Below are 12,703 nucleotides of genomic sequence, written 5' to 3'. Positions count from 1 at the left end.
ATCCCAACCAATACCTGATATCCACAGTTTCTGAATAAATCAAAATCATTTATTTGCTGAAATAAGGTACAATATGGTGTTATAGAGGTATTGAAGTTCTCTTATTTTGCCTTAGGGTGGCGTGCAAATTTTATAGGTATAGTCTGTCAATCTTATTTGTACATTTTCTTAACATTCCTTTTTTTAATAAATATTTATAAAAATGTGTAGTGATCTCCTACATCTAAATATTTACATTTTATTTTAACATTATATACTATTTATATTTACACGTATTTTATTTACACAAACAGCTATTTACAATATTACATCTATTACTATATTTAAAACAATAAAATATTAACAAGTAAAATCTTAATAACTACGACCAAGCATCAGGTGCGCGGTCTGCTCGTTTAGTTATTACTTATCAGCTGTTAATATTTCACGCGCTGCGCGCTGTGGATAGCGAACCGGTTTCGCTAGCTGCGTACGCCTAGGTAGATGTGTTTATCGCTAGGCCGTACGCGCTGCGCGGCCGCGCCGGCCCGCTTAGTTCGTTTGCGAATTTGATGCGAAATACTCGCCCGCCGAAATCATAACTAATTTCCTTTCGTGTACGTAATAGACAATAGTATACTGTACGATTAATAGCCTCAATAAACAGCTAAAACTACACACTGTTTTTACTTGCTATAAATGTTATACAATATGTCAATTTGTGTTTTTTTTTACGAGTTCAAATGTCAATAGTTATTAATAATAATAGTAATCTAAGTCATCAATATTCAATACATTTATCAATTTCATTTATTTATTTAATTAATTTATTATTATTATGTCATCATAAAATACAAATTTTTATAACTTTACAACATCTAATTCATTTCTTTGTCATTCATGTAATTATTCCACTACAATTGCATTATCAGCTAAAAAATCTCTGACATCGTAATAAGCTTTTTCTAACAAAACTGCCTTGACTTTGTTTTTAAATTGTTGTATATTATTTATCTTTAAAACATCTTTTGGTAGCTTATTATACATACGGATCGCCATACTTAGGTAGCTCTTAGTAATGCAGTTTTGCTACTAGGGTGACATATCTTGTGGCAATTCCGGTGACTTTTAAAAAACTCAAATTCATGTATATTACATTTTATGAATGTTATACTTTCTAAAATATATAGGCAAGGGAATGTTAATAATTTAAGATTTATAAAGTGTGTCTTACAGCTGTCGGTCATTCTTATTTTACATATTGCTCTTATGCACTTCTTTTGAGCTTTAAATATTTGGTCTTTTTCCGTAGAATTGCCCCAAAATATTACTCCGTATCGTAATAATGATTCGACTTGCGCTCGATATGCTGTTCTAAGTGTTGTGTAATTTATTAATTTTTCCTCGAACATAGTTACAATGCTCTTTCCAATTTAGTTGGCTGTCTACGTAAATCCCTAGAAATTTAGAAACAGACACTTGTTTAATGGTAGAGTTCATATAATTTATATCTGCCCTTATACAATCTTCTTTACTATTATTCTTAAAATACATTAAATGCGTTTTGTCTAAGTTAATTTTTAGGTGGTTCCTTTTAAGCCAATTAATAATTTTGTCAAGGGAAATATGTATATCGCATTCTAGACTGCTTTTATTTTTTCCTGCAAAGATTACTGTGCTATCGTCAGCAAAAAGTACCATTTTTTTTGTCAGTTGATCTGGGTAAGTCATTAATATAGATTAAAAACAAGACTGGGGATAGAACACCGCCCTGGGGAACACCAATTTCTACTTCTATAATTGGTGACATAAAGTCAGTCTCCGTGAGGTTATGATCACATACTGTTTTTATCTGAGTACACTGTCTTCTGTTACTAAGATAAGATTTTTTACATTTCCTCTAATACCGTATGAAACTAATTTTTCTAATAATATTTTATGGTCGACAAAATCAAAGGCTTTTAAGAGGTCCATATACAAAGCGCATATGGTATTTTTATCGTTTAGATTCATTAGAATTGTTTTTATGAAATCATGTATAGCATAATTTATCGACTTATTTTTTCTGAAGCCTGTTTGTTCTTTACATATTACAAAATATTTTTCTAAATAATTATATAAATTTTCGTTAATTAGCTTTTCGAAAATTTTGGAAAAAACCGGTATGAGCGCAATCGGCCTGTAATTGTTTGGGTTTTCAGGGTCTCCTTTCTTTAGGAGTGGTTTTATTATCGTTAATTTTAACCTATCTGGATACTCACCACATTCGATGCACAGATTATAGATATGACAAAGCACTGGTGATATAACATTCGCAACTTTTTTGACAATCTTTGTAGTGATACCGTCGTGGCCGATACTATTTGTGTTTTTTAGAGAAAGTATAGTTCGTTTTATATCAGTTTCAGTTGCAGGGGGCATAAATATAGAATTTGGGTGACTTGTTGCAGGTACCAGTTTATAGCTTATGTTTTTGTTTGGAGCACTAGAGTCAGTATCTTTATTACAAGTTGCGAAAAAATTGTTTAGTGTTGAGGCTATATTTAGGGAATTCGTTATAAGTTTGCCATTCAAATTTAATTTGTGTATTTCGTTTTTACATACTTTCTTTCTGTACTTGCTAATGACGGCCCACATTGCTTTTGATTTATTTCGAGACGTTTGGATAAAGTAATTATTTTGAGCTTTTTGTGTTTGTTTTATTATTTGTTTAAGCCTAAATGTGTAAGTTTTAAGATATTATTTTGTGATCCCATTATTTTTTCGAAATTGCCATAATAGGTATCGCTTGCGCTTTGTACATTTTCGAATACCTTTTGTTATCCATTTATTTCTTTTGTTAGAGTTTATTTTGATTTTTACAATAGGAAAACAAAGTGAGTAAAAGAGTGTAAATAAGTCATGGAATTGGTTGAATGCAGTATTTACGTCTCTGCAATTGTAGACATCACCAAACTTTAGCGCTTTTAAGCACTCAATGAATTTATCTATATTATCTTTACAGTAGTCTCGTCTTAAAACGTACCAATATTTGTGTCGAAACTGTCTTTCTATCGAGCAGGTAAGTATTTGTGCCGTATGATCGGAGAGCGCTAGATCAACAATGTTACATTTAAATTCATTGAAGTTGCACATAAAATGATCTATGCTAGTATTGCTAGATAGACGAGTCGCTTCGTTTAGAGCTAATTTAAGATTAAACGATTCAAGTATGCTTCTAAAATCACAAGACTGCTTAGTTTGTTTTAGAGTATTGATATTAAGATCACCGCATATTATAATTTTATTCCGTGTGAAGCAGAATTTTTTTAATAGGTTATTAAGAGTTGCCATTGAGTTTTGGAAGCTTGTCTCATTTGCACAGGGCGATCTATAGATGCATATTATTATTATGTTTAGTATTGTAATTTGTACACCACAGCATTCTAGTATTTTTTCTACACTTTTCGTTTTTAAATAATCGAGTTCTTTAACTTCGCATTCATTTTTCACTAATATGCATGAGCCACCACGACGTTTACCTCGAGTATAGCATGCTCCTAATTTATAGTTGGGCAGATTCAATATTTCTAAGTCTTCGTGGGTCATATTGTGTTCTGTGATACACAGTACGTCAATGTCTTGGTTTATAGAATCTAAAGCTACAGTCTTAAGAATCTGTTTTACTGATGAGACCGTTAATATTTTGATGAAGTATAATAATTTCATTATGGTTATTTTGTTTATTAGTTACGAAAAGTATGATTTTTAGGTGATAAATATGACTCCTCTATATCGATTATACGACTGTTATTTACATGTTCTGTTTGTGTACCTTTATTGTGCATAGCAGAGTTATATTTTGGAGCAACCTTTACATCTTTGATAAATTCAATAGACTTGTTTTTGTATTCTATGTGGAGAATTTCTCGTAGTATGTAGCGACATATATTAAGGCGAAAATGTTCAAATCGTGGTATGAATGTTTCATAATTCATAGGTACATATTTAGCATTATTATAGGTATAAGAAGCATATCTGATTTCGTAATTTAATTTAGATTCATGTAAACTTTTACAATACGGAATTTGCGATATTAATATATTTGTATTTTTTGTGTCAGACAACCATTTATGAAGAGATATTTTAAATTGGAACGGGTTTTTATCATTAGTACCTCCTAACAGAATAACAAAATCATTCATATTTAGGTTCTTAAGATTAATAGAGTTCAGGATTTCATTTAGATTTGCACCAGGTTTCCAGAAACTAAGCACATTATAACTATCCCCTACTAAATTTTGAAGTAATTTCCGTAGTCCTCGTCCCTGTTGGTCGGCTAGTATAATTATTTTATTTTTCTTCTCCTCTTTCATACTTGCTTTGATTTCTCTATTTTCAGTGCGATAGTAAATACTGTTGTCTTGTGTTGTATTCTGTGCATTCTTCAATGGTCTTTTTATGTATGTTTTCCTAGAGTCTTGTTCTGGTAAGTCGTGTTCTTGTAAGGGATCAGTATCACTTTTTTCAAGTTGTTCTGTCCTGATTTGTCACCCTTAACTATTTGAATTGATTTGTTATTAGAATTTTTTTTAGAGGCGTAGTGTCTAAGCTGCAACATCTGTTTTGGTCATAGATCTTATTTCTATTTTTCTTTCGTGCATTTGGTGTGATACAATCTTTAGACTCGATTTTTTTGTACATATCGATTATTCTATTTTTATTCTCAACTTCATTTTTTAAGAATATAATCTGTAATGTTAAATCTTCTATCTCGTTGTTGGCTGCTAACAGTTCATTTGTCAGTTTTTCGATTCGCTCACTATGTTCCAGACAGTCATTGACTGAGGTGTTTGGCAAGCTGTTCATTGAAGCATCTAGTATAAATGAGTGGTTTAATATATTTGTTAGTGAAGACGATCTTTTTTTTCGGAAAGTTATATGCTCACTATCTGAGGTGTTCATTTTGTTTATCGATTTATATTATTTCTTATTGTATTAGCTGATAGCGCCCTCTAGCTGATCTAATTTTTATGAAGGTTTCGCCCTCTCGCGTTTTTTGTTATTTGTAGCCAAAGGTGTTTTATTTATAATTTATATTTATATATTTAAATAAATATTCTTCGACATCGACCTTTTTTGACAAAAGTTTTTTTAGACTGCGCAGGGTTTGAACCGTCTCCTCTCGATCTATTATTCCAGGCTGTGTACCACTAACGGCCGTTCCTAATATTTGATCTATCTCTGGTTTTGCCCTACTAGAGATAGGAATAGCTCATAATTGACATAAAATATATGTCTCTAATGTCTAATGTGAGCTATTCCTATCTCTAGTAGGGCAAAACCAGAGATAGATCAAATATTGGGAATAGCCGTTAGCCAGTAGTCGGTATGACAAGTCGTGCGAAGTTTCCGTACTAGAGTGTTTGATCGGTTGCCGGTTTTATTTTGTTAGTATGTTTGAGGTAATTTTAAAACTTTTGTCACAGTTCTTTGTTCTTATTGATTTTGTACCACTGATGTATTATTTTCAATTTCTTTTATTAGTATTTAAAACTGTACTGTTTTTTATTTTTATTTTTTTAGTTATTTTATAATGATATTGTTTATACTTCCTGTACTTGATTTTTCTGTTTGTTTACTTTAGTTATAGAGTTCAGGACACAGGTGATGATTTTCACTTAATGTATTAAGAAATAATTGTTCACTTTAGTAAATAACATTGTCCAGGGTTCACTTTAATCAAAAGTCACATGATTTACTGCACATAATTAGTATACGTCAATATTAACCAATTTATTTTCTATTTTCTACTCAGAGCTAGTGTTACTTGCACGAATGACAGCTGTAAAAATATTATATAAACATTTTTGCTCTAATTATACTTGGTGCTATCTCTCCTAACGGATCATAATATAATCTAGCTATATCCGCGACAACATTTCTTTTAGTTATACATTGTCCATCCAGTGATCTCAATGGCAACTTTACTCCGTATTCATATTCGTCCTGCAGGCGATTCCAGGTAAGTCCTAGCATTTTATTAATCTCAGATTGTTCCTCTAGCTTAACGTTTTCTACATTCCTTTCCCTTACATTCTTCTGCATATACTCTCTTAATTCTTCACTGTTACTATTCCATTTTTGTAGCACGAACCCGCTTTCTTTCATTATACCATTCATTTCCTTGTATATTTGTTTAGCTTCATTTATATTTTGACAACCTGACATCAAAATATTATCATTCAAAATATTATCATCCATGTAAAGGTCATTAATTGTTACTCTTTCGGCCGCTAGTAGATATTTACCACCTTCGTCTGTTGCTAATAGCATCAATGTCTTAATAAATTCTGTATTTAAATAAGAATCTTCCTCTAAACAACGTTCCAATAAAACAAATCTTTTAAGTGCTATATTCCGCGATTGGCTGTAAAGGCAATTCTGTATATTGTCAGTCTTAAAGGGTTTTTCAACAATGTACCGACCGTTCTCATCGCGACTTGTAGTAGCTGTAAATATATCTTCACGTCGTTGCTCCCCTTCGGATAAAATTGCTTTAGTAAGATTGGGTTCATTTTGTAATTCCCAAAAAGATTGAATAAGCTCATCAACGCAAACATGCATGCTAGTTGAAAAATCTCCTATTGATTGCTTTTTATTGCTCCCAGTTACTATCCAACCGAATATAGTATTTTGTAGGACTAAAGATCCTGAAGGGCCCTTGCATAAACCTTCCTTTAAAATTAATCCATAAACATCCGCTCCTAACAGAAGATCAACTTTATTAGGTATGTAAAATTCCGGATCAGCCATATTGACATTATTCAGAACCGGCCATGGTTCAATTATTACTCTCCTAGGTGGCAATAAGCCTGTTAATTTGTCTAAGACAAACGCTTCGACTTTGACTGTACTATCAGCTGAATAAAGATTAAGCTCGGTTTTCGACTTCACTATAACAGATGGAACGCCTCCTACTCCTGATATGTTTTCTTTAACCACTGATCTCTTCAAGCTAAGTAATTGAACAGCTGCCTCTGACACAAATGATATATGTGATGCTGGATCAATCAGAGCCCGTAGTTGTAAAATCCTTCCTGTCTTGGACTTCACATTAACGATCGCCGTAGCTAATAATGAATAGTAACCTACGTTATTTTGAGATAAAAAACTATTTGTTGAATGCTCCTCCCTATCATTTAACAGTTGCGATGCAATATTCGTGTTCGGACTATTACTATTACCTGATAGATTCATACGATCATCGTTAATAAAATGCAAGAGTGAATGGTGCTGCTTATTGCAAAATCGACATCGATTTGAACTCAGACATCTTTTTGCAATATGATTATTGGCTAAACAGTTAAAGCACAATTTATTGTCTTGGACAAAGTTACGCTTGTGGGCGATTGACAACCTTACGAATTCTTGACAGCTACTTATTTTGTGATCATTTTGTTTACAAAAGCAACAAGGAATCTTGTAGGAGTGTAAGGAGTGTACTACTTCACCAGGCCTAATTTTACTATTATTTATTTGAAATTGCGGTACATAATTTGGCATATTTGTTTCTAGATATTCAAGTGCGTGGAATCTATTTAACAAAAAATCTTTGAATTGGTCTAAAGTAGCTAATCTATTAAATTTGGTAAACTCACTTACCCGTGCCTCCCACAGTTTCCTTGACTCCCTATCGAGTTTCATACTTACTACGTATATAACAATTATGTCCCACGTGCTTGTATCAATACCTAAATTTGTGAGACAGTGCAACATGTTAGTAATATTATCTAATAATTGTTTAACAGCCATAGCTGACTCTGTTGGAAGGTCCTGTTGATTAAAAAAATCTCTAAGTATACAATTGGCTAAGAAATGTTTATTGTTATACCTCCCTTCTAACAAAGTCCAGCACTGGTCGTAATTATCATTAGTAATAGGTAAATGAACTATAAGTTGCGCAGCTTCTCCGATGAGATGGGCCTTCAGGTACTGCAGCTTTTGAACTTTGTCTATTGCCATGTTGTTGTGGATCAGTGATATAAACAAATCCCGGAAGCTGAGCCATTCAGTATAGACACCTGAAAAAATTGGTATACTAATCTGTGGCAACTTTACAAACGAATTGGCCTTTTTAAAATTAATTTTTAAAATTAATTTACACTGCTACCTTGGCAGCATTTGCTACGGGGCCCCCGTGTGGGCCGACAGAGCAACTATCGGCGCGGCTCGTCGCAAGTTGCTACAAAGCCAACGTCTTGCTCTTATATTCTTGTGCAAAGCTTACAGAACCACAAGCACCGAAGCCTTGTCCGTGCTAGCCGGAGTTTTACCCGTTGACCTTGAGATTCAGCGTCGTGCGACAATGTACTATCATAATAAAAACATTGACAACCCGTTTTTTTTAAGCGCTCGGGATAAAATTAAAATAGCAAGATTGTTTGAACCTTTAGAAAACTCTTTGCAAAGCCTAATCTCCGAATGGCAGACGCGATGGGACTGTTCCACCAAAGGGCGACATCTTTATAATTTTTTCCCTAATATTCGTGAACGGCTATCCAAACATTGGATGGATATTGATCACTGCGTTTCTCAATTCCTGACCGGTCATGGAAATTTTAAGGCCAAACTCTACGGATTTAATCTAGTAGCATCACCCATGTGCGAGTGCTCGACCGAAGGCAACATGTTTGAACAAACAGCTCATCATGTTCTCTGGGAGTGCAGTCTCTGGCAGGACGAAAGAACTACAATGCTAAACAACCTACTCTGTACATCTGGTGTCGCATACTACGGTGATCTCGTGGACAGCGCTAGGAACTTCCGTGCCCTCAAGCGTTTTTGTCACAATTACTACTGGCAACAGTCTAACACAATAAATTAATTTAGCTCTAGCGTAGTAGTCACTATTATTATTAACGTTTATTCCCGTGGTGCTTCTCCCCTTCAGTTCTTTGACTTTCGGTCACTGCAACCTTGTGCTGTCTCCCGCTTTATATGGGGAGGGAATCTGGAATTCTTCCTACTCCTCCTATTTTCTTCTGATTAATTTCGTTGCGGGTCCCAAGACAGCTTTAGCATGTCCCTCGGGCTCCCTGAGATCATATCAAAGGGTTTTCGTGGTTGGATACCGCTGTCAATCCTGGCGACACAGGAGATACAGTGGTAGGAATGTGTGGTGGGCCAAAGCCCGTTTAAAAAAAAAAAAAAACGAATTGACCTGTTTAGAATTTCCAGCACAGTCTTCTTCCATGGTTTTATCGCTATATACTGTCGCAAATTCCTGTAATTGGTGTTGTAATTCCGATTTGAATTCCAAAAAAAATTCTTCCATCTCGGAGTAAGTATCGTCCGAAAAATATGCCAATATCTGTTCCTTGCCGCGTACTGATATAATTTGTAAATGATTATCATTAAATTTTTGCCATTTTGTCTCTAGAGCTTGCACTCTTGTTTCTACATACGCTTTTGTAATCCTTTCCTTGGAACATTTTTTGAAGTTTATTTTCAATTTTAAAAGTTGCCCTTTCAGTTCTTCCTAATTGCTTAATAATGTATCCATAGGTACTGATAATATTTCTATCCGGCTCGAAGGACCAAATGTTTAACTGGAAACTAAATGTATAAAAAACTAAAGATAAAAACCACGTCTTGATGCAAACCGATATATTCTCGTAATAATTCACAATTTTTCTGACAACATCAAAATATCTTACAAAGTCAAATATAGATTTTTAAACATAACCAGCCAGAGTTATACAAGTATCTATAGCTTGCACCAATATTTCACTCCAAAGTTCAGAAAGATAATTAGCTACAAAAATGGTTACTTTTATTTATTTATTTATTTATTTAAACACTTCATGCAAATATTTACATAGGCGAGCTTAATGCCTGGTGGCATTCTCTACCAGCCAACCTTAGGGTGATGATGAGAATGTTGAATGGGCGCATTCTAATACAATATTACTTAGTTCAAATATGATGTGATAAATAGTTTTATAAACATTAATGTCTGATAACTTTTATTTTAAATGGGTAAGGCCGCCAGAATTGTCAAATAGTAACACAAAAGATTTTGTTACTTTTCTCATTTATATCTAAAAAATACCTTTGTAATTTCCATAATTACCTATGTTTAATATTTTTTTTAATGTGTGGACCGCGAAGGTCATTTCATGTCTTAAAACAGACCCCGAGCGAAACTAATTGGTGACCCCTGCTCTATAGTAATAATTAATATTATCTATCTTCATCACTATCACTTCGCCAGTCTACGCGGTATCGCTCAGTACTCAGTAACTTTTTCTCTGATTTTTTTACATATTTACAGTTCAATTATAAATACCTTCGTCACCCTCTTAAGTACCCCGCTAAATTATAGCTTAAGAACCCATTGTTACTTAGTAAAGCCACGACTGTACTAAATAAGAGCAAAAAAAAAATCAATTAAGTACACTTATTACTCACTCAACCCTTGTAGATGTCCCACGAGATACAGAAATACACACAGGAGATAATATTTCCGCATTTTTTTCGCCTCCAACACACACCTGGACCTGCTGAACTTTTAAGGTAAACTGACTACAAACAATTTATAAACACTATAACAGGTTATGCTTATTTTAATCATATTGGCGACGTCTGCAGGCTGGAATTGATTTGGATATAATATTACAACGGTGTATGTTTTTTGATGGATGATTCATATTTACGAAGAGGAAAATAAAAATCTTATAGCCAGTGGCGTAACTATAGGGTGGCAGGGCTGGCAAAATGCCACGGGCCCCCGACCCAAGAGGGCCCCGGCCGAAGAGGTCAGAAATTGTTTATATATTGTTTTATTATTAACGTGATGATTTTTACTGATAGGGCCTCATCAATTTGCCACGGGCCCCGGATGTTATAGTTACGCCCCTGCTCATAGCACTTAATGTAGAGAAATATAAAGAGAGCTATATATACATATTTACAAGGAGTTTTGATATAATTTAATATTTTTATTTACTCCTTTAGGAATTTTGTTAGGTATCTATAATACCTACTAACTTTTGCCCGCGGCTTCGCTCGCGTATCAGTAACAGGCGCGATCAAATCTCATTGATTTGTCAACCCTGTGGTTGTCTCAAATTAAGTTAAACTTAATTGAAAGTGTGTTACAACTGAAATAACTAGGACTAAATTGAAACTGAATCGAGTAACGATTAAAATTACGAATCTAAAAGTGAAATATGACGTCTGAATTGATATTAACTTGTGACTGAATTGCGACTGAATTGTGACTAAATTGCGATTGTTTTGTGACTGAATTGCGACGACACTCCAGGAATCGTGTAGTCCCATACAAACTTTCCCTCACTTTTCAAGTTTTCACCCCCTTAAAGGTCGAATTTTTCAAAATCCATCGAATGCCTACTTCATACAAAGTACACACGCCCAATTTCAAGTCTCTACAATCCGTGGTTTAGGCTGAGTAATGATTCCAATGTATATGACATTAAAGTCATTAAATCATGTAGTAGGTATGGGCATTTTTCAAATCTTTTGACCACGGCGAAAACAAGATGTCCCCTGACTTTGTGCTTTTATATTATTTAATGAGAACTAGTAAAAATGTCGCGGTAAATGGCAATCGGTAGCAAATTTCATTTAAAGTAATATAAAATAGAAAAGTGATTGAAAAAGAAATTATAATTTAAATAAAATAACAAAATGTTGTAAACAGGTGTGCCAATTTCACCATGTCCCCTGTATACCTTCTTAACTTTGTACTCGTAATGCCATATCTTGAAATATTCTTAGAAAATTATATTAAAATCTTTAATTTTTTAGTAACACAATGTATAATTTTGTTAATTTTATTTTTTGTTTATTTGTTGTTATATAAAAATATGAAAATAAATCAAATTTTGTTTTGTCCCGGATTTCGGGAAAACCGGAATTTCCGGTAGGTAACGTCGTTTTTTATCGACTTCCAAAAAGAAATCATAGCAATTTTAGTATTTTTTGTGATGTGGCAACTATTTTTTGACAGTTAACGTCATTACTGTTTCTGTTGTGGGCCTCTGTCATAAGTAAAATTCGTTACTTTCGTCGTCGAGCAACGTGTGGAGTCCACGAAAACATCTTCAAGTAAGTAGAGTGATATTTAATAGGTCAATGTAATTGTTTTAAGATGAAAATTATAGGAAGTTGCGTATAAAGTATCCAAGAATAAGAAAAGTTTATTTGAATTGCATATTTTAGTAAGTTAAATACAAAATTTTGTAATCTAAGCTAGTAACGTCATGTAAATAACGTTACATATAACCGGGATGGATTTTGTTACTAATTGGAAGTATAAGGCCGAGTCCTCAGTAAAAAATTTACGGATTTTTAAAATGTAATAAAAATGATATTATTATTATATAAAATATTTTGTTGTATTTTAAAAAAATAATACGTTCTAAACTCGCAGGATGCCACTGTCAGAAGTTTTATGCCTATGTTAGTGAAAGTATGATAGCTTTTTTAAACTTGTCTTAAGTTTAAAATTTACCAAAACACAATATACTGTATTAAATACGGCGTGTAAAGTTAAGTAATGTGGTCGAATGACTGACACTGAAAATGACTGATCAGCTTCAAAATATTACTAAAATATCCCTATTTGATACTATAAAATGATACCTTTGTTTAAATAATTGATACTTAAATAATAATTAAGACAGTTAGTTAAAAATAGGCAGTCACGATTAGGTAC

The 12,703-nt window shown here is 33.3% G+C and overlaps 1 protein-coding gene across 1 annotated transcript in view; it reads right to left on the bottom strand.

Moving 5' to 3' along the window:
* Window positions 1-10,616, bottom strand: part of LOC121726105 (transmembrane protease serine 9-like) — a 30,993-nt gene extending 20,377 nt beyond the window's left edge. The window contains exon 1 of the mRNA XM_042113338.1: window positions 10,432-10,616. Within this exon, the coding sequence (XP_041969272.1) occupies window positions 10,432-10,492 (61 nt within the window). The 5' untranslated portion in view covers window positions 10,493-10,616. The remainder of the gene's footprint in view (window positions 1-10,431) is intronic.
* Window positions 10,617-12,703: the final 2,087 nt, after the last annotated feature.

The sequence above is a fragment of the Aricia agestis genome, chromosome 4, assembly GCF_905147365.1.
Source record: "Aricia agestis chromosome 4, ilAriAges1.1, whole genome shotgun sequence".
Classification (NCBI taxonomy): Eukaryota; Metazoa; Arthropoda; class Insecta; order Lepidoptera; family Lycaenidae; genus Aricia; species Aricia agestis.
The sequence above is the reverse complement of the archived record's forward strand: the minus strand, read 5'-3'. Positions and strand labels throughout refer to the sequence as shown.